At 50.6% G+C, this 22,261-nt stretch overlaps 1 protein-coding gene across 12 annotated transcripts in view; it reads right to left on the bottom strand.

Moving 5' to 3' along the window:
* Positions 1 to 72: 72 nt before the first annotated feature.
* Rere (arginine-glutamic acid dipeptide repeats) overlaps positions 73 to 22,261 on the bottom strand; it is a 358,397-nt gene continuing 336,208 nt past the window's right edge. For 6 of the 12 annotated variants that reach the window (XM_031379531.1, XM_031379541.1, XM_031379532.1 and 3 more), the window contains 11 exons: positions 10,475 to 10,637; positions 9,629 to 9,721; positions 8,946 to 9,145; positions 8,096 to 8,263; positions 7,704 to 7,817; positions 6,161 to 7,515; positions 5,828 to 6,050; positions 4,437 to 5,160; positions 3,453 to 3,599; positions 2,792 to 2,996; positions 73 to 2,542 (listed from right to left, as the gene is read on the bottom strand). In XM_031379531.1, the coding sequence (XP_031235391.1) occupies positions 2,509 to 2,542; positions 2,792 to 2,996; positions 3,453 to 3,599; positions 4,437 to 5,160; positions 5,828 to 6,050; positions 6,161 to 7,515; positions 7,704 to 7,817; positions 8,096 to 8,263; positions 8,946 to 9,145; positions 9,629 to 9,721; positions 10,475 to 10,637 (3,426 nt within the window). In that variant the 3' untranslated portion in view covers positions 73 to 2,508. The remainder of the gene's footprint in view (positions 2,543 to 2,791; positions 2,997 to 3,452; positions 3,600 to 4,436; positions 5,161 to 5,827; positions 6,051 to 6,160; positions 7,516 to 7,703; positions 7,818 to 8,095; positions 8,264 to 8,945; positions 9,146 to 9,628; positions 9,722 to 10,474; positions 10,638 to 22,261) is intronic. The other 6 variants (XM_031379537.1, XM_031379534.1, XM_031379536.1 and 3 more) reach the window with 6 other exon arrangements.

The following is a 22,261-nucleotide window of genomic DNA, read 5'->3' as shown; positions in this document are numbered from 1 at the left end:
CACTCCAGTCTGTCTGTCTCCACTGCCCCACCAACACTCCAGAATGAGACAGCGCTGGCCAACACACAGGGTGCTGTAGTGTAGCTTGGTTTTTATTTATGTCCACAAATATTTCAAAAAAATTACAAAATACTCAAATGGAGAGAACACAGAAGTCACGATTTTCTGGGTGTCTACTGTTTACACTGTGTTATCTCATGGCAAACTACTCATATATACACTTAGCTCCGAGATCTAAAGAAATGCAGCGATCAGAATGTCCGCTCGCTCCACTGCAGTGAGACGTGACGCTGAACAACACGTACAGAACACAGAAAGCAAACCCAAACTTCAAATGAAAGCAAGGGGAACCCAAAAGGAAGCCAAGAGGCCAGGCTTCATGGACGCCACAGAGGCCTAGGGCCTCCAAACGAACTGTAGTCAGTCACGGAGGAAATGAAGACTCAGCGCTTCACCTTGGGATGGGGGAAAAACCCAAAACTAACAAGGAGACACTTCCAGACAGATTTCAAGTACAGACTTCAAAGTACTTCACTCTCTCTCTTTGGAAATGGGTACTAGAGAGGAAATAAGGGTTAACCGAACCGCAGACTCAGTTAAACAGGAGGGAGGTGGTGGCATGGGACAGAAAGGACCTGCCTGTCCGGAGCCTGTGGGGGGTCTTCCTCAGGCCAGAGGGCTGGAGAGCAGGTCACCACCCACAGAAGAAAAAAATGCCTTCATGCCAAGGCGGCCAGGAAGTTTGATGACAAAAGTTAATTTGAGCTTGCCTCCTATGAAGAACCAAAGTTAAGGCAGAAATGGAATGAGAAAAAGAAAGTTAAAAAAACAAAACAAAACAAAACAGCTACAAACATTTCTGACAGACAAATGGATGCTCGTTGCCCCATGCATGGTTCAGGGAGCACGAGGCTCTGCTAGACCTGAGTCAGAGCCCGGAGCAGAGTGAGTGCCAGTTGACCCTCAAGCTACTGCTCTCCACAGGGCCAGGCCACACCTCGTCTACTGACCCACGGGATCATGGTCCCTGGCTAGCTAGCTGTTTCTAAATGCAACCATTGCATTCAAGAGTGGAGATGGCCCCCAAGAGTCCAAGGGAGGGCTCTCAGATATCTCTTCCATAGCTCTGGGAGGAGAGTTCCGTCAGGGACAGTGGGGCAGGAGTCAGTTCTGCCCAGCACTGCACTACTCCGCAAGGCCCGCCGGAGAGCACTTTCCAGGGGAACCTGCTTCCACCAAGGCTACCATTCCTATTCCAGGAGGAAAGGCAGGACACACAGCTTCCTAGGACAGGATGCAGGTCACCTGCACAGCCTACTTCATAGCCAGACCTACAATCACAGTAACCTCAGTGTGTTCCTTACTCTGGAGCCTCTCCAGCTGTGGCTGGCATGGCTTGTCGTGGTGACATGCACAAGAGCAAATTCTAATATTCCTTTGGCAAGCATGGTGTAGGGCTTCCAGGTGCTGGGTACTCCACCATTTTCTTGAACTTCCTAGAATGTTTCTGACAATTTATCTAGAACAATCAAACATGTGCATAAAACTCTAAGGAAACTAACCATCAGACACAGACACATTAACATGCACTTTCTATACCAGACACAGGACAGTGGGGACACCAGGGAACAGAATCAACACTGAACCCTATGAGTAAGGAAGGAGGCTTGCTCAAACACGCCTGCCACTGCACGTGAGGGACAGAAGCAAAATCAAAGCAGCAAAATAACGAGCCTGTAACACTGTCCCTGCCAACCCTTGGATGCTCACTGCTGTGACCAAACCTAGTCCCAAGCTCCTGCCTGCTTAAAACTAGAAACGCCCATCTGTTCCCTTTAATTAAAGGGATAATTATATATAACTTTTTATTAAAAAATCAACTCTGTATTCTGTCAATAGCTGGTAGGAATTCACACTTTGTGACATGGCTGGAAAAAATAGATCAGAATAGTCGTCTGTGGGAAGAAAAAAAGACTTCTAAAATTATTTATTTACAGATGTAAAAAGCCATGCTGCAGAACTGTCTCAAATTATGAAGATTTCCTACAATGTATTAAAATAAAAGATTTTTTAAAAATTATAGCTCTTGGATTTCAAACTCATATGCCGCCTCTCTGCAAACCCTATGGGTTCCAGAGCCCACGTGCCTCAGTGTCTGCGCGCACAGTGAAGGGTGTGAACGGACTCTAGCACCTACTGAGAAATCAAGGAAAAGAGAACTAAAGCCAAACCCCAAGATCGCAGGTAAGTTTTTTGGGTGTCAGTCCAGCCCAGGACACACCGAGTTTCTGGGGGACTGTCATGCAGGGAGACCCAAACCAGTCTCAGGAAATCCTCTCAACAAACAAACACTATTATGCAGATGTGTCTTAGTTGTGGGTTTTAAATATATAGAGAAATCTTTAGACGATATTCCTCTTTGCTCTTGCAGCGCCTACTAGATGTAAATGTCCTGTTTCTGCCCCCTAGAACTGGGGTTTCCACAGCCAGCATTAACAAATAAATAACTTATAACTGCTTGTCACCTTCTTTCTTCAGTCGACTGGTGAGAAAAGAGAAAACAAAAGAATGGACATCAGGATGTGTTAGGTGATGCAGAAGGGGACCCTGTAGCTCCAGGCAGAGGCTGGCCAATCTGTCTGCTTGTGGGCTCCACCCCATCCAGCCGTCTCTCATATAGCCAAGTCATACTTGCATGCATCCCTTTCTCTCAGAAAAAAGGGGGTGGCCCCTGGTGCTTGCTTCACAGGGATAGGGTTGGGGTGAGATGCCTGTGTCCCCTTCACCTCACCTGTAGTAATCCTCCTGACTTGGCAGATGACCACCATGCATATGTGGATGTCCGTGCAGCCACTGCTGCTCCATGGCTAGTCTCTGTAGCTCGGCTGACTGGGCATGCATGGCCTGAAGCTGGTGGGCTGCTGACATGGGGGGTGGAATAGCCCCAGGCAGGTCTCGGGGATAGGGGGTGCCTGCCAAGCGCAAAACAGGCTCTGCTACAAAAACAAGTCAAGGGAGCAGCCATGACCAGAGCAACCAAGACAGAGTAGGAGGGAGGGGAGAGAGCTTAGCAGAGCACACACTCACCTAGCAAGGGAAGCTGAGCCAGCCCCTCCCATGCTCGACAGAGCTTCCCTAGGGGCAGGGCTGCTCAGCAGAGGCCCCTAGGCCAGAAGGAGACTTATACCAGCGGCTCCTGACCTCATGCCCAGACCTTGCCTGCCCTCTTCTCTTCCCCATACCTCAATCTGTCAGGTGCCTGCAGCCCAGGCAGTCCTGGTTCCTGCCAGGCTCCTTTGCTGGGCATTTATGGCCTCTGTACTTCAAACCCTGCCCAGCAGTCTACCTGCCTGGTCCCCACCTATGTGCAGTTGGTAAAATGAAGAACTGCTGATCTGACTCAACCCCAACTTACATTTGGAACCCCATGTACTCCTTCAGTGATTTCTTACCAAAAACTGGGTGGCGCAGCATCTCGTGCTCATGGGGGGGCTGTCCAAGTAGAGGATTGGGGAGGGTGCCCGGAGGGTAGGGGAAGCGAGCTAAGTGAGGGCCAGCAGTCAGGGGGTCAACCAGGGGGTGAACTGGGCCTGCTGAACCTAAAAAACAAAAACAAAAACAAACAGACACAGGTCCAGATGTAGCAGGTGTGTGGCCCTGCAGCTCCTTCCTTTCTGCGCTTCCCTTCACTCAGGCTGGCTCTGGCTCACAAGGATGGGAAGTGGAAGTATCACCTGGCTGCAGTCCTGACCTCCTTTTGGGGAGCACAACAGTAAGGCAGAGAGTGGTGCAGAACATTGTGCATCTGTCTGAGAGCCCAGCATGGGTGGGCGGGCCTTAGCTCCTCAGCTCACCACTAATCTACCCAGTGTGCTTCCCCTGGGCCGTCCGGTCCTGGGTCCCTGGTGAGTAGCACTACCGCAGGCCTTCTATAGGCCCTTCTAGCTCTTCACACTGGCTTACTTTCACCTCTTGGGAACCTGCTGCAGTAGCCCTCTGATCTCAATGCTGCCCCACTTTTTGGACTCATAGTCAGTCTCTCTCATAACCAACCCCATGAAGCTTGAAGGGAGTGGTACCCACTGTGCCTGCCTCTGCCACAAACTAGTTTTCTGACAGCTGCCCAAAGAACTCAGTACCCAAAGGACAGAACTGTGCTTTGCCTGGCTACCAGTCCACAGTTAGCAGAAGCCCTGCCTTCCACCCCTCCCAACCCACTGTGGGAAAAGAGGCATTTTCTTTGGGTAGCCCAGTGCCTATACTCAGACCTGGCTCTGAAGGCCATGAGAGGCCCTGATCTGTTGTCTCCTCCCCACAACACAGGACCAGGCTTCCCTAGAGGCCTGCCTCTCTGCTGTGGGCGACCCAGGTAGAGCAGCTTCCTGAGACTCCTGCTGAGCAAAGCCTCCAGCCTTGTTCCTGAAGTGGGTACACACCTTGGTGGAGAGGATCCTGCTGGTGGAGGTGTAGGTGGGAGTGGATGTGTGAATGCTGGTGATGGTGTGGAGTAACGTTAAACATCTGCAGTCGTGCCAGGGGGTCGCTGGTGAGTGATGCCATGCGCTCGGCATGGATGCGCTCGGCTGCCAGTCTGTCTGGGTAACTCATCTCAGGCCGCAGCTGAGGACCTGCTAGCGCCAGTCTCTCCCGCTCCAAAGGGTTGAGGCCCGGGTGGAAAGAGGCAAAAGGGTGGGGGCCAGCTGCCGGAGGGATGGTGAGGGCACTGTGCCGGGCAAAATGCTCCATGGGGTTGGTGGCTGGGTGCAGGGGGTCCAGCTCTGGGGGCTTCACCTCAAAGCCTGGCTTCATCCTCTCCCGCAATTCCCGCTCCCGGATCTCGCGCTCTCTGATCTCACGCTCTCGGAGCTCGCGCTCCCGGATAGTGGGGTCAACATTGTACAGGCCGGGCATGTGGTAGGCCAGCAGGGGGTCAGTGGGGTTAAGGGGCATGTAGAAGGGGTGGTTGCGGTTGGTGGGGGACATGACATGAGGCCGAGCATATTCGCTCAGTGTCCGGAGGGCAGGTGTGTCAGGCCCAATATACGGGGGCACAGCGGCAATGGTGGTCGGTGGTGGCTCGAAGGAGGGTCGCATGTGACCTGGACCACTGAGCTGAGGGTCACTAAGACGGCCTTCATGTGCTGAGCTAGATGCCTTCTGCTGAAGAAAAGAGGGTGTGAGGATGGGTGCCAAGCCACCTGGGGTCTAAGACTGGTGCTCACTACAGAGGTATGCCCTTGTCCTGTTCCAGTGTCAGGACAATTTAGTCCCTTCACCCCAAAATAGTGTCGAGGGACCTACCCAGGCACCAGGATAGCCCAGACTCCACTACAACACCCTGATCTGTGCCTGCCTGCAGTTCCCCTTGTACCTAAGGTGTATGTGTGCGCACTTGTGCTAACAGTTACAGCTGTGTATCTACGCACCAGGGAGGCCAGCAGGCTATGAAATCTACTGTGATGAAGTTTCAAATGCTGTCACTTCTGGATTTGGCATCCTTCATATCTCCTGATCAAGCAGGTACTAGATACTCAGCCCACAAGTGGGCTTCAAAGCAGGATGCCCCTGTGTATCCCCTCACTCCCCTGTACAGGTCTCCCCCAAAGTCACCCCTTGCTGTCTGTCTGACACCTTAGGATTACGGAGGCACAAATCTACAGGCAGCAAGGAAAGGGCATGCCCATCCATCAAGTGGGAATCCCGAGTGCTGGGCAGCAGCTCACAGCCTTCAGAGAGCCTAGAGAACACTAACAGCCTGGGATCGACGCCAGCTACCACCCCTGGCTGAGGACACCGCTTCCCTGCGTGTTAGGCCTTCAGGACTCACAGCAGCGCGCTCGGCCTCCCGTTCCCGCTCTCTCTCCCGTTCTCGCTCTTTTTCCTTCTCTTTCTCCCGCTCCCGTTCCTCTCGGGCTTTCTGTTCAGCCTCCCGCTTGGCCTTCTCAATGGCCTCCTCCCTCTTCTTGGCTAGTTTGGATCCAGCCAGAGGCATGAAGTAGAGGTCTGTCCGTGCACATGAGTTGTAGCCCCGGTCCAGGTGTTTGTAGAACCTACAGAGGTGGCAGCTCTAGTTGGAGCTCCTGCCGTGGGGCTACGCCCTTCCTCGCCTCCACCAAGTCCACCCACACCCAGCTGGGCCAGCGTTCCTCAGAACCAGTACCTGGCAGACTGGCTAGCATGGCTGGGGGTATCCACTATAGTGGGCTCAGGGGATGGGCTCCTGGGGGGTGGAGGAGGGCTCTCTGGCTCCTCGGCTTCATCCAGAGCCTCCTCCTTGATGTGCACGGCAGGGAGTGGACAAGATGGCGCCCCAGGAACACTGCCTCCACAAGACACAGCAGCAGAGCAGGGTGGCTGTGATGAGGAGCTGGGCCCAGCAGGAGGGGTGGAAGTAGGGGGGCAGGCGGGTGGGGTGATGGGAGGGGGGCCTCCAGGTACAAAAGGGTGCTGGGGGAATGGGGATTGGGAGGGCACCTGGTGGAGGCCAGTGGAAGGATGGGAGGCAGCAGGGGGTGGTAGGCTCTGGCTCTGGGTCAGCCCAGGCGGCTGGGCAGGTGAAGAGGGCAGGGGCTGGCTCTGAGGCATGAGCTGTAAGGGTGGAGGGTGGGCTGAGGGAGGGTGGTGTGTGGACAGTGAGCTCAGGGGCTTCAGGGCTGGAGGAGGTGGCAGATTGGCATTCATAGAGAAGGGAGAGGGGCCTGAGAGGTGAGGCGGATGTTTGTGGGCTTGTGGTGCCGGAAGCTGGGGAATTGGTGTGGTGGGTGGGGGTTTGATGTGAGGCATGGCTAAAGGGGCAGGAGGCAAGGGCTGTTCCCTTGGAGGCTGCTGGGACTGCAGTGCTGACTGAGATGCTGGAAGCTGTATGGTGCTGTGGGGATGAGCTGCTGCCGGGGAGGGGCCCAGAGGGCCCTGACCTTGGGAGGGCTGGGGAGGCAGTCCAAAGGGCTGAGGCGGCCCTGGGTGCTGTAACAGGGGTCCAGTCTGCAGGCTGTGAGGGCCAGGTGGGCCCTGACCATGCAGAGAGGGCTGGGGGTGAGGCTGTGCAGAGCTCTGGCTAGGTGGTGCAGTTATAGGCTGCAGTGGAGGATGAGGGGAGGGCAGCCGAGGGGGGTGCAGGGTGGGTGTCTGCTGGATATGGGTGTGGGCTGCAGGCACCACTGTAGACTGAGTCTGGTTAGCGGGCTGTGAGGTTGCAGGGGAGCCCTGTGGAGGGACTGCAGTGGCAGAGGGTGTGGGCCCTGGGGTAGGAAGCTGGGGTGTCCCTGGAGGGGCTGTGGAGGGAGCTGATGCAGCCCCACTGGGAGCCTGCAAGGCTTGGGGCTGGGTCTGCAACATCTGCTGCTGTGCTGAGGAGTCCGAGTCACTCTCATTCTCCTGCGGGCTGGGGATGCTGGGAGATGTGCTGCGATTATCCTGGTCGATGTCTTTCGGGTCACTGCTGCCCTCATCGTTGACACTGCGACTATCAGAACTCTCCCCCTCGCCTTCAGAGGGAGAGTTGGGGCGGCTGATCTCCTAAAGGCAGAGAAGCAAGAGATGGAACACAACCAAGGTCTGTGCAGAGGCAGCAAGGAGCTCGGCTCTGGCCGGACAAGGCAGGATCCAGACTCACTCTCTCCTGCAAGTTAGGCACTGCCTTCCCCAGGAGGGCCTGAGCTTGTGTGTGGTGGAGGTGGGGTGTCAGGGTGTCATAGGAGACTCACCTGGGTCTTTGTCTTTTTGGAGGTGACCCTATCAGTGTCTTCTGTGTCAGAGGCCACCTTCTCCCGCTGGCGCTTGGTGCTCTTCAGAGGGGATGCAGCCTCTTCCTTCACCTTCTGCAGCAGAAGCAGAAGGGATGAGTTTGTGGACACTGTTCCTCATTCTGAAGCAAGAATGGTCTCCAAAGGGCCAATGGGGCCCAAAGGAGAAGCCAGCTGGAAATGAGAATCCTTGGGCCTAGGGCCTTTCCAACCACTCCATTCTATGTTTCTAGGGCCTTAGCAAACTGGCAGAAGACACCATTTCTCTAGGCCCTAGGCCTCTATCTGTAGCCCCTAAGCCAGGGAAATGAGTGAGGGACCAGGGAGCTTCCACTGTACCCCCAGCCCCTGACCTTGGCTGACTTCTTCACTGTCTCTGCTTTGCTGTCATTGCTGGAAGTGCTAGCAGCACTGGGGGAGTTCCGGCCACTGGATCGGATGTCTTCACTGATGGGCGAGGCACGACCATCAGGACTGGTGGGCTGCTTCTTGCGACCACTGCGTAGTGTAGACATCTGCCCCTCCAAAACCAAACAAAAGTGAGAATGGACTTCAGGCCACACAGATGTCATCTAAGTCTAGCCATTGGCAAGGTAGGGTTTATGAACAGTGTGTTCATAAATTTACCCAAACCCAGAAACACAACCTGAGAGACAGACCTTGGAAATGAGCAAGCTCTGAGGGGTAAGGAGAAGTCAGCTGACTGCCCAAGCACACCAAACCACACTACAGAACATTTGTGGATTAGTCAAAAGGACAGGAAGCCACCCAAGGAGACAAAGCTGCTAATACTGCAGTTTAACTCTCACAGTAGTCTGGCTTGCAACACATGTCTGTAAAGCCACAGGGCTCAGCTGAGGTCAGGATATAGGAGGGCAGACCATTCTATCCACCTGCCGCCTACCAGAAAGGCCCTCAGAGAGGTCAGTGCTGGAAAGAAAGATCCCTCAGTGTTCACTAAGTTAAGTTAGAGATGTGTCCATTGGAGGCAAGTGGCCTACACGCCCGAGACAAGAGTTACGAGGGACTGAGGGCGTTGGCACTGGGTTACAAACACCAATGAGCTTTCCTAACACCAAGTTCCCTAAGCACTCCATGGCAAGTCCACTGGCAAGGCTACTGCCTTCAGGGCACCAAGAACGAGCATGTTTCTGCCTAAACCTAACTCTTACTTGAGACCCTAGCACCAAGCCCCCAGCTCACCGAGCCCCGACTCCGCCGTGTCCTCATGCTATGCTTCCCACTGAGCCCATCGTCCTCCTCCTTGACAGGCTTGAACATGAAGGGTGGGGGGTCCACGGGCTTCTCGATAGGTGGCAGCTCACCGTACTTCTTGAAGTGGATGCGGCAGTCTGTGCACAGCAAGATGTTTTCTCGGCCCCCGTGGTGCCAGTCTTTGGAGGCTATGTGAGGGGAGGCGGGCAATGGTGGAAACCATCTGTCTTTGGGAGTATCTGAACAGAGGAGCCCTTCTGTGGGTGCCACCTAACCCTGAGTCACAAGAGTGACTCAAAGTATGAGCTTCGATAGGTGCCTGTCCCTAGACAACCCAGGCTGATGAGGGGGTTCCACTGGCCAGTCCCATGTGGCCACCCCTTTCAGATGATAACCACTTCCCAGGAACAAGAGAAGCCTCCCTCACCTTGTATGAGTCCCTCCTACCCAGTAAGTAAGTATAGTTCTGATAGCTCACGGGGAGGGAAGCAAGTCAGAAGAAAGGTTCAAGTTTTTCAAGCACAACCCAAGCATCAAGTCAATCACCGCTCACCACTTTTCCATCCAGCACATGAAATATTCTGGGTCTGGCAGCCCAGAGCCTCACCCGGCCCAGGAATGAGCACCTGTCCCCCCTCCCCACCGCACTGAGGGCACCTGAGGCCACTTACTGGTGGTGAAGCAGTGACGGCAGGCGTACCCCTTCAGCTCCTGCTCGCTGTCCTCGCTGTCAAAGTCATCCTCGCTAGCTGAACTCAGGTCCACTGTACAAAGGTGGGCAAAAGTGGAAACAGAAGAGACACCATCACTCAGCTGGGAATGGGGCCAGTAGTAAGATAACCACACAGACTGAGAAAAGCATTGGTCACAAAGGCTCATTTTTAATTCCTCAGCAGCTGTCACCAGAGCAAAGAGCTTGCACATGAGGGAGTACTCAAGGCCCTGCCCTGCTAGATTTTGGGAGACTGAAGTCACGCCTGAATCCTGTGGTGGCCAGCACAGGTGAACCTGGTGAATCTGAAATGGTAGCAGTGCACCCGGATGCCTTCCTAGGACACCTGAGCAGCCTAGAATTCTGTCTTTATTGAACCTAGATGGCTTCCGGCCCCCACCAAGCAGAACACAGAACCCTGGTGCCTCACAGGGTAGAACTGCAAAGCTCTACTGCTTCCCTCCAGTTCCCAGGGGCCAGGACTGTGGGCCCGCAGGGCCTCCCTGTCTTATAGAGTGAATGTCACACCAGGACTAGAAATTAAGCATGGTGAAGCAGACAGAAGAAGAAAGCAGAACCTTGGCTCAAGCTTACATTTTACAAAATGTGAAAGAACGGTGAGTTTATTAGAATAATTTTTAAATTCTCCCACAATTGTCAGCTTGTTAGCAATGTACAATGCACACACAAACCACAGCATACGAATCCCTGGCTCACCAGTTCTACAGGCTTAGAGCTGGGCACAGACATGCCTGCATGGGAGCATCTCTTACTACCCTCGGCAGCACCAAGATACCCCACTTACAGAATTCACTGGAAGGTGGTCTGGAGGGTGTGTTGACAGGGGTGGATGCTGTGCGAGTCTTAATTCTTCTGAACACGGCCTGCCTGCGGTGCCGGCGGTGGGCACGGGAGCTGGCTGCCTCTGGTGTTTTCTTCCAGTAGTAATAGAAGGTAATCAGCTCCCCCTGCAGACAGAAGGACAGCTGTGAGTGTGCATCGCACAGCCTTCCCATCATCACCACCTCCTGCGCCTGCTGCTGGGCAGGGGCAGCAGTGTCCCAGAGTAAAGCTTCAGGGTCCAATCCTGCAGCCCAGCAGAGTATGACTCCAAGAACCCAGACTACACAAGAGACAAAAAGGGAAGATGGTTCCCACTTTGAGGGAGCTGTAGTTGTGAGTGTGCAAGCTGAGTGTGAGCTGTGCCCAGGAAGCACCTGTACAGCACGCAGTGGAATCACAAACAGCTGAGAGGTGCTCACTACCTCAGAGACAGCTACCAAACAGAGACCACAGGCGAGCTGGGGGGAGCCAGGGCCAGGAGACAAACTGCTTTCTTCTACCTCCCTTGACCCTTTCAGTGGGCACACTTGCACAAACTAGCAGGAAATCCCTCGCGCCTAGCAAAAGAAGACAGAGGGACTGACAGCTTTACATGCTAAGCCTTCCTGAAAAATGCAGCGTAAGGGTGTGGAAGCACCAGGGCAGCCATATGCTGAACTCCTCTGTTACCTGTCTCCCACACAGAGAGCACTTTTACCTAGCAGAGGCTGGCTAATGACAATCTTTAAAAAATAAAGTTTAAAATTTATTAAGTATATAAAATAATGGATTTTGTTTGTTTGTTTGTTTGTTTGTTTGAGACAGGGTTTCTCTGTGTAGCCCTGGCTGTCCTGGAACTCACTCTGTAGACCAGGCTGGCCTTGAACTCAGAAATCCGCCTGCGTCTGCCTCCCAAGTGCTGGGATTATAGGCGTGCGCGACCACTGCCCGGCTAAAATAATGGATTTTTTTTTTTTAAGTATCTTTATAAAGTGCTATTCTTAGAAAGACCCCAAGAGAAAGTCCTGCCCCAGTCTTAGATGAGTCAACAGTGCAGGAGTAGGCTGCTTGCTGGGCCTGGGGCCCTGCTTCATCTCTCTCTCTCTAATACCTGCTGTCTCGTGAATGAGGTGACCAGGAAAGGAAGAGGCAAAGCTGTTTTGGGGGGAGCTGGGAAGATAAGTAGGAAAACCAGACAAGAATGTCTGGAGAGCACATACAAACTCTTGTGACTAACAGGACCAATCACAGCAGTCTGTATCCTGACACTGGCAGAGGCCACTGGCAGTGAGTATCAGTGTTCCTATGTGCGGAGCACAGAACAACCTTGGGTGTCGTTCCTCGGGTCTATGTATGTATGTACACGTGTGTCGGGAGTGAGGAGACTCCCACGATGGACTGGAACTTCTCAGGCAGGCTAGGCTAGCTGGCTAGCTCACCCAGGGATCTACCTGTCTCTGACCCCAGCACTGGGGTCACAAGCATGTGCCATTACACCTGGCTTTTTCACATGGCATCTGGGGAGCAGACTCGGTTTCTCATGTTTGCACGGCAAGTCCCCTGGTGTCAGTACTTGGTTTTTTGAGACAGGGTCCCACTGTATAGCCCAGGCTGACCTTGAACTCATGACCCTCTTGCTTCTAATACCAGAGTTCCATGAGTATAGAAGTGGGCTACCATGCCTGTCACCAGGTCCCTGATAGAGGTCTATGAGTCAGGACCTGACTGACCTACCCATCTCTTGAAGCTGTGGTTGTGCTTCACCCTTCCTACCTGTCCTGGGCTGGGGAGGTCAGGGGCTTCCAGCGAAGCCTAGAACACTCATGCCCAGGTAAGTGTGCACCCCAGCTGAGTTCTGCCTGGTACTAACTGAGCAGTAAGGAAAGTCAGGAAAGCTGCCAGTGGGCTTTCTGACTATCTCTGTCATGTGCTGTGGTTTCTCATGTGGTCCTGAGCCTGCGGGGTTATATGACGCTCCTGCCACTTTACTTTCCATCGTCATGACTGGGGAATGCAGTTTCCCATACCAAGACTGGGCACTGACACCTACTAGTGGATATCATGCCAAAATCTCTGCCTACTGAAAAGTGAGCTGCCTTAGTTTATCTTGTGGGTCACAACCACTCGCCAAGCACTTCCTCGGTGCAAGTGGGCAACTCTGTCCAATAAACCAGAGGCTATCCTGGAGCTGGCGAGAAGCAAAAACCAAAAGCAGGCCACTGCTATCTCAGCCACACCAGAAGAGGGCATCAGATCCCATTACAGACGGTCTTAAGCACCATGTGGTTGCTGGGAATTGAACTCAGTACCTCTGGAGAGCAGTCAATGCTCTCAACCACAGAGCTATCTCTCCTGGCCACAACAAAACCATTTCTAAGCAGCATTTGTCTGAATCTGGTATTGCCTCACACGATTTATTTTTTTTTTAATTTGTTTTTCTGAGACAGGGTTTCTCTATGTAGCCTTGGCTTTCCTAGAACTCTCTCTGTAGATCAGTGTAGCCTTGAACTCAAGAGCTCTACCTGTGTCTATCTCTCCCTACTTCTTAAACATGAAGTTTGGAAGAGTCTGAATGGTTTTAGACGACAGCACAGGAGCTGAAGAGAAGGCTCAGCAGTTAAGATCACACAGACCGCTCTTTCTACTGGACCTGGGTTCAATTCCCAGCACCTACATTGCAGCTCATAATCGTCTGTAACTCCAAGATCTGATACCCTCATACAGACTTACATGCAGGCAAAACACCAATACACATAAAATAAGTGCAGAAGGCCTACATGACTAGAACTTGCATGCACTGATGGTAGGAACACGGGCAGTCAAAGCCACTTTGTAAAAACCGCCTGCCAGATTCTACCAGGTTAAACAAGGACCACAAAATTCATGCCTTGATTGTTTATCTGAAAGAACAAAAATGTGCTCAAAGGCTTTAAACAGTTTTTAAATTATTGCTGTGTGCGTGTTTTGGTACGGAGTGTCTACAAAGGCAAGAAGAGGGGGCAGAATTCCCCAGAGCTGGAGTTATAGGTGGTTTACTACACGCAGTGGGGGCTGGGAACAAACTCGCTCCTCTAGAAGAGCAGTACATTCTCTGAACTGCTGAGCCAGCTGTCAGGTCCCTAAAGACTTTCACACAGACATTCACAGAAACATTATTCTTAGTAGCTCCAAACAACAAAAAGGAAGCATGTTTAGACAGAGGAATTACAATTGGACTGTAAGTATCCACTGAAGTGTTACATGACAAGGAAAGTCACAAGAACATGAGAACAGCAAGAGGCGGGGGGGGGGGGGGGTCAGTGGCTGCTGAGGGCTGTAAGGTGGACAGTGAGTGCCCGCAAAGGACACAATCAAGTGACCACTCAGGAAGAATATACAAAGGCCTGTACATAAATGGTGTTATTTACATGATGTATAGACTTGTCAAAACTTAACTGACTGTATAGTGTGGGTATATTCATTTACCTCCCCCCTCCATACATGGAGCATGTGACACATGTCAATTATATGTCAATCAAGTTGATAAAAACAAAAAAAAATCCAGGCCAGGTTTTATCAGCTACCTCTCAAAGACTGCCACAGCCTCTGAGGGATTAAACATGGAGGATTAGAAACAGCATACTGCAGCCTGCATGGGTGGCTAGGTCTTGAGTACAAACAAAAGAACATGTTGGGAAAGCTTTGGGTCTACAAATAGGGAGTGAAGCGGCTCTCAGCCTCCTAGGAACGAAGTCAACTGCACTTTAATCAAACATGCATGGTGTGCAGCAGACCCGCCGCACATAAATTCAGGGAACACAAGCTGCTGCAGCAATCAATAGCTCACTGAAACATTAACACAGGCGATCATTGATCAAAAGGCAGCTCCACAAAGGCAGGCTCGCAGATTAGCTCCTGCTTCTGCTTGCAAGCAAACGCGGAGGTCTAAATGCTGTTGACACGAATGGCCTATAATAATCATTCTGTCCCCAATGCTCTCACCTCATCTCACAATAGTGTGTCACAGCCAACTCATGTGACATCAGGTGCAGTAGCTACACATACCATGAGACGCTAATCCAATACAGAGCCTGGGGGAAAAAAGGTGATGTGGGGAATGGGGAGGACAAAGCCACTTCTCCAATTGTTAGCCACCGACCCCAGTGAGGTACCCTACTGGCCTGTGTTAGTACTAGCACACTCTCCTTCCTCCCACCCCCTTTTTTTGCAAAGGGGGGCTGGGTTACAGGCAAAGGCTCCTAGAAGCTGGACTCAATCCATCAGAGATGTCGTCCCTGGATATACATACAACATGTGGGTGGTGAGGGGGAGACTACTGTTGGGTTCCAATGATATTTCTGTAAAAAGATAAACAAGGGGAAGGGAGTGCCATACAAACCATACACAGAAACAAAGGCAGGAGGTGGGGAGGGGGTGTGCTGCTTAGGGAAAGCCTTCCTCCTAAGTGGTAAGGAACTTGAGGAGTCAGTGAAGACTAACAGAGAGCCAGAGCTGTGGGGAACAGCTCCAGGGCCCCATCTTCCTCACCACTTGACTTCGGAGCCTTCTTGGTTGGGCTGCGAGTCTATCAGGTTCACTCACACAAGCATAGTGTGTCGGTGTTCCCACAACTGCCTGTGAGTCTGGGTGAAGTGATGGGGGCTGGAGCTGCTCCCATCTTGGACCTGGCCTAAAGCTATTCCAGGCACAAGCTCTGCTGCTGTGGCAAAACCAGCAGGCTGTGTCCAATCCTGTCATGGGCGTGTCTCTAGCAGACAAATGAGGAGGCTGAAGGCTGAGGCTGGCCAGCACCAGCCAGCCAGCCTGCCTGCCTGCCCCCTTATCTTCCAAGCAGGTTTGCTGGTCTATCTGCTGGCATTTGGTAAACTCCAGAGTTGGCTTTGTTCCTTTCTGTCAGCTGCTGTAGAGACATGTGTCTCTTGTGCTGCTCTGTGCTGCTCAATTAAACGGTGCTTCTCTTTAAAGGTTTGTCTCCTTTGTCCTTAGGGGCCCAGGGAAATGAGGTAGAGACTGCCGAGGCACTCAAGCATTTAAAATACCAAAGCCCCATCCTGTTCTTTTGCAAACAGGTTCTATATAGCCCTGGCTTCAAACCCAGAGATCCTCCTGCCTCAGCCTTCTAAATGCCAAGATTAAAAGTATGTGTGACCATGCCTGGCCTCGGAAGGCCCACTCTCTCTCTCTCTCTCTCTTTTTAAAGATTTATTTATTTATTTGTTTATTTATTTATTTATTTATTTATTTAATGTAAGTACACTGTAGCTGTCTTCAGACACTCCAGAAGAGAGCGTCAGATCTCATTTCCAATGGTTGTGAGCCAACATGTGGTTCCTGGGAATTGAACTAAAGATCTTCAGAAGAGCAGTCAGTGCTCTTAACCTCTGAGCCATCTCTCCGCCCCCCCCCCCAGAAGGCCCACTCTTAAGGACATGCATACATATAAATTTGTGGGCATGGATCTGGGGTGAGACCCCCTCACCCTGCCCTGTCCTTGTACTTCTCTAATGCCTTAGCTTGGCACTAACTTCTCAGACAGGACCCTCTGGGAGGCTGGTGAGGGACAGGAAAAGGTGAGACACTTATTATTAAAGTATATTTATTCTTCCAGTTACACACACACACACACACACACACACACACACACACACGCGCGCGCACACACACTCGTGAGCACACACCTTTGTCCAAATCCTCCCTCTCCCACGAGTCTCTCTCATCCCTGTCCCCTTCTACCTAACCCTTTCCACTCCCCAACAGAGAGAGCTACAAGCCAACTCTTTGCTCCATACTAAGGAACGTGAGGCATCCAATTCCTGGATTTTCAAACACCCCATATGGAAGTGGATACTCCCTCCTCTTTCCTAGTCATCATCCTGGTGTAATTATTCGCTCCCTGCCTCATTAATCTTGTTTCTACATTCCTTCAACAACAAATACAAAAAATTTCTAACCAAACCATTAATCAGTTCCTGTTACAGGATTACCAGCCGCTCTCCACAGAGGAGCTGATGTGAACATTTTCCAAGTGGACCCCGATGGTGAAAGTCAGCTTCACCCTGAAGTTGACAAAGCCCCTAGACAGCAGAAAGCAGTTTAAGAGACACGACCCCCTGTTCCCCTTTCACTGTTGGCTTCCCCTTCCCCCTTTTCTTCTCTTTATAAGAAAAAGGGAGGGACTGGTGAGATGGCTCAACGGTTAAGAGCACCAAATGTGCTTCTGAAGGTCCTGAGTTCAAATCCCAGCAACCACATGGTGGCTCACAACCATCTGTAATGAGATCTGACGCCCTCTTCTGGTGCGTCTGAAGACAGCTACAGTGTACTTAGATATAATAAATAAATCTTTAAAAAAAAAGAAAAAAAAAAGAAAAAGGGAGGTATGTTGGTATTGGGAACCAGTTTTATGGTTACAGGTTGCCTCTGAATCCAGCGATGATGGTGACATTACCCATAGGTGACAGGGACCCACGCATCTGTTGCCATGGCAATTGCCATGCATTCCCAGCATCCATCTGGCTCACCTCCTACCCTTACCTGTGAGTAGTTACATCACAGCCTAAATAAAAGGCCTCTTGACCTTTGCTCCCTCTTTTCTCTCTTTTCTCCCTTTGTCTCTGTCGCCCCCTTTTGCCCTCTCCCCCCACAATAAACCTCTCTCATGTGGAACTGTATTGGCCTGGTGTGGCTGGATGAGAGGTGCAATTCTATCACAACTACCACCTGCCCCCTCCCCTACTGACTTGGAACTCAATATGTAGACCAAGATGGCCCTGAACTTAGAGATCTACCTATCTCTGTCACCAGAGTGCTGATATTGAAGGTGTGCATCACCACCTCCTAAAAATAAATCTAACCTCCCCCCAAACCCCAAAAACCAAAAAAAAAAGGGTACATAGAAAAAAGGGCTGCTAAATAACCGATGTAGAAGATGTTTATGTTAATTTAAAATGCAACTCTTGCTAATTTAGAATGCCAACACTGTGCTGAAAGAGTGGCCTAAGAGCTTCCTAACTCCCAGCCAACCACATGGACAGAATGGTGAACTAGTGCAGAATCTACTCCTGCCAAGGATCTCAGCACACAGCTGGTCCAGGACATACTTGTCCTCCTCTGTAGACTACAGATGTGCCCATGGTCTGCGCCACCTTTAACCAGGGTTCCATGCTATTTTCCAAGGGGACATTGTACTTATAGGAGACAATTAAAAACAAGATCTAAATTATACAGGTGGCAGAGAGAGAGAGAGAGAGACAGAGAGAGAGAGAGAGAGAGAGAGAGAGAGAGAGACAGAGACAGAGACAGAGATGGGGAGAGGGGGAGAGAGAGAGAGAGAATATATGAGTGCGCACGTGCCTTTCCCAACCCCTGCACCCAGACTATGGTGAAGGCGGGGGTGGGGTGGGGTGCAGTGGGTGGGGGTAGGTGTGAGCCATCTCTGGGAAGGGGAAAGATCCCTGGATGAACTCCGGGAATCTTCCAACTCTAGAAGCCTAGCTTGGCTCCCTGACTTCCCTGACCTTTTGCCTGGAATTAGAGCTGCATGTTTTCTTGGCAGCGTTTCTTGGCACAGAGCCTCTGTGCAAGTCCTTCCTTCCACTGCCTGATTCAAGCTGGATCTAACAATGTTGGGGGAAAATCTTCAGGCTAGGGACTGGGCACTGAGTAGCTATGTTTGTGAGCAGCCACCTCTTAAGAACTTCCTATCAGGTTGCCTTTAATGGCAGCACTCAGAAGGCAGAGGCAGGCAGAGCTCATGGTTCCAGGACACAGGGTAGCACTCTGGAGCCCAGCCTCCTGCATGGAAGAGGCTCAGAAGACTCTGACTTAGCCCAGCCCGTCCTCAGCACCTCTTCTGGGACAGACAAATGCAAGGGAAGTGTTCTTGGGCTTGGTCTGTCCAAAATGATGTAAGACTAAAGAGCCCAAAGAGATAGTTCTGAACCAAGCACCCTGTTAGTAATGGGAAGGAGGAGGACAGAAGAGAAAGAAAAAGAAAAAGAAAGCGGTCCCTAATTTGACAGGTTAAAAATGTACCCCCTCTTCCAGTTATTATACTCCATTTATATTGCATAAAGAAATGGAGATAACCTGGGCTACCCTTCAGTTCGCAATACTCCGCTGTCTGGGTTCCTGGTTCAGCTGCAATCCTTCCTCTGCCTCACATCTCTACCACCACGTACAGCTGGGAAGCTAGAGTCCTTTCCTTCGCTGGCCTCTCCCTTTGGAGGCTAGCTCAGGCTTCTCCAAGCCCTGACTGTACCTGCCACCTTTCCAAACCAGGTTCCAGCTACTTCCCCACTTCTTCCAGATTTCTCCTTTTCTTTCTCCTATTCTCCGTCTCTCCCACCCCCTTGGCTTGTGCCAAAACACTATGGTCAACTGGCTGTTCCTTGACCTTCAGCCCAAGCCGCAAACCCCTTAAACCCTGGTGGGAAGAGAAAACTTGCTCTCACCAGGCGGTGGTGGCGCATGCCTTTAATCCCATCACTTGGATCTCTGAGTTCGAGGCCAGCCTGGCCTACAGAGTAAGTTCCAGGACAGCCAGGGCTATACAGAGAAACCCTCTCTTGAAAAACCAAAAAAAAAAAAAAAAAAAGAAAATAATTCTGAGTAAGTGGACTTGAAGATGGGCACTGTAATCCCAGCACTTGGGGGGAAGGGGGGGACCCAAAGTGGTGTACACAGAGAGTTCTAGACCAGCTGAGGCTCCATAGCACAAGTGCACACACAGGCAGGCCCACTGCTGGGGTGGGTGTCCCTGCATCTAGTGCCTTGTCACTACTCCTGCCAATAGCTCTGCTAAAAGCTAAGTGTCAATTATGAACATATATAAGATTCTTCCACCTAGGGCTGGAGAGATGGCTCAGCGGGTAAGAGCACCGATTGCTCTTCCAAAGGTCATGAGTTCAAATCCCAGCAACCACATGGTAGCTCACAACCATCTGTAATGAGATCTGACACCCTCTTCTGGTACGTCTGAAGATAGCTACAGTGTACTTAATTATAATAATAAATAAATCTTTAAAAAACAAAACAAAACAACAAAAAAGGTTCTTCCACCTAACCAAAACAATACATTTTGTTTTTTTTTCCTGTAGCAGCTTTGTAAATGACATCCTTAAAAATGAGCCCAAGGCTATATAACAAATAGCTGAAAACAGAGCACAAACCTAGTAGGGGTCCTACCAGATGTGGAGGTCAGCAAGCTTCTCTCTCAGGGAATTCTAACTCAGCAGCAGGTGTGCCACAGAACCCACACATTGGGAGGGTATAGACAGCTTTCATTTGTGGCTTTACTAAGCCGTTTAACATTTTAAATATAACACCAAACCGGAATCGTGTTTTCTCAGTTGATATCCCAAACTCTAAGAAGTCATTTGTTGACATCAGTTTTTTGTTCCCCTAGCTGAACACTCTATTATTCCCTGAATTCATTTTACCGGAGTTCAGCAACAGGGCGAGAAGGATTTCATAATGTTGGCTCTGTTGCCACATCACCTTTGCTAATGGGCCTTTTGTGTTTGTCTGTTTCTGAAGTGAAAGCACACTTGTAGCAGCAGAGAAGAAAGGAACAGGGAAGGCCGTAACATGTCAGACTATCCTTCTCCGTCTCACAAACATCCTTCTATTTACTGGCCTTTCATTGTATGTACAATCTTATTATCCTTGCACAGCATCAAAGTGCCATCACTCAGGGCCACCCTGTAATATACACCGCAACGTAACATTTAATGATGAGGATGGGGCGAGAGATGAAAGCGGGAGGGAGGCGTGCGGGAGGATGCTTTAAAGGGATCATTGGTCACACCTGTGCATTTCCCTGAGGCAATAACTGAATGACAGAGGCTGGAGAGAAATCCATTTTTGAGCTCAGAAAGGATAGTTAGGAGAAAAATGTTTTTGGGTAGAAGCATATAATGATGGCCAGGAAATGAGGACAACCATTCTAAAATACTGTTTCTTGTGTTTTATGGTTTTTATGGACTCAATAGCAAATTATCACATACAATCTATTTCTGCAAGTTGAATGTTCAAATAAAGGACAGACTTCTTCATTACAAAGAAGGAAGGAAGGAAAGGAAAAAAGGAAGACAAAAAGAAAAAGGTATCTAACTTTGTAACTATCACATTTATTTAATAAAATGAGCAAAAACAAAGATTACTCTTTAAAGTACCCATGTGAGCACTCTCGAGCATGAGAGCACACACACACACACACACACAGGAGGAAAGGGGAATGAATTTCACACTCTGAGACATAAAACACCTCAAGTCTTTTATCTAAATTTGGGAATTTTAGCTAAGGCACAGATCTTATGAGAATTTAGATAAGCCTGCATAGGTGTGCTCACAGCCAGAGTGGCTGTCTCCTGGAACTCAAGACAGAAGTGTACGGGCTGAATTGTGCTCATCAAACCCATGCTCTGTCCTGATTTCCGCTGTCCTAGGATGTGCTGTTACTTGGAGCAGGATCTGTGAAGAGGCAATCAAGGTAAAATGATGTCATTTCGGTGATCCCTAACACAACCTGACTGGTACTCTTTGCTGTTTTTGAAACAGAATCTCTCTACATAGCCTGGTTGTCCTGGAACTCAGAGATACACCTGCCTCTGACTCCAGAGTGCTGGGATTAACGGGGTGTGTCCAGTCTTGGTGTTCTTATATTAGGAAAGATACATGTATGAAGACCCAAGGAGACAGCCAGCTACAAGACAAGAGAGGCCTAGTTATGTGTGTGCATGCACGCGTGTGTGTATGTGTATCAGCACTACTAACACCTGTATTTCCAAATCTCTGCAACTACGACAAAATAAATGTTTGCTTTTGAAGCCCCATCTGTGGCATTATGTTATAGCAGGTGGGGGCAGACTACCATGTAAGTCTAGGACAGGCTTCCTGGTTAGCTTTGCAAAGAGAAGACTTTTGAGTGATAAGCTATTCTCTGCCAGTGAAATGACCCAATTCAAGCCAGATTAGATTATATTAAATGCAGGTTTATTGGGAAGATGCTCTTGGGCAAATTCACTGGCCTCAAGGACTGAAGCCAAGGGAGTAGTCACAGGAAGGGAGAAAAGAAGGGGGAAGAGAAAGAGCATGTGCAGACCAAAATGTCTAGATTATGTGGGGAAGAGCCTCTAGGGGAAGGGCGGCAGTTACCAGGCTGGAAAGTCCAAGGTTGTGGGCAGGTTCTTCCAGGTAGGGACTGAGGGATGCTGGGAGAACTCGAAGGCTAGAGGCCTGCTTTATGTAAAATATGCACCCCAGCCCCTAGTCCTGGGGTCTTAACAAACACAGAGGTCTGGGAAACCAACAAGCCCTCCAGCCTGTGAGCAGGGCTCCTGGAGCAGGCTACCTGCAGAGGAGGAACAATTTACTGAGGCAGAAGGTGCCAAAGAAGAATGGTGTGGGCAAACAGCACAGTAACTGACCCTCACTGAACTGGCCACCTTCTTTGCAAGCTGGCACCAAACCTTACTGCAGTCTGGGAGCCCCACAAGACAGATGCTGTGTGATTCCTTCAGTGCTCCAGTGACACAGGAAAACCGCTCAACCTGGAACCTTTCCCAGTGCTGAGTTCCAAAGAATTCGTCTTACCTGGAAGGAGGAACCCCCCTGAGTTTCTACAGCTAGAAAGCTAAGCTCCATCACATCAACAGGTTCTTCATCAATCTGTGACCAGAGAAAATTTTCTGCAAGGAACACAGCCCCTGTTCCAGGACAAGCAACTGGTGAGCTCTCTCAAAACAGCTCTGTGATCCTGGCAGGGTGT

The sequence above is a fragment of the Mastomys coucha genome, unplaced genomic scaffold (genome assembly GCF_008632895.1).
Source record: "Mastomys coucha isolate ucsf_1 unplaced genomic scaffold, UCSF_Mcou_1 pScaffold18, whole genome shotgun sequence".
In the NCBI taxonomy this organism is placed as follows: domain Eukaryota; kingdom Metazoa; phylum Chordata; class Mammalia; order Rodentia; family Muridae; genus Mastomys; species Mastomys coucha.
The sequence above is the reverse complement of the archived record's forward strand: the minus strand, read 5'-3'. Positions and strand labels throughout refer to the sequence as shown.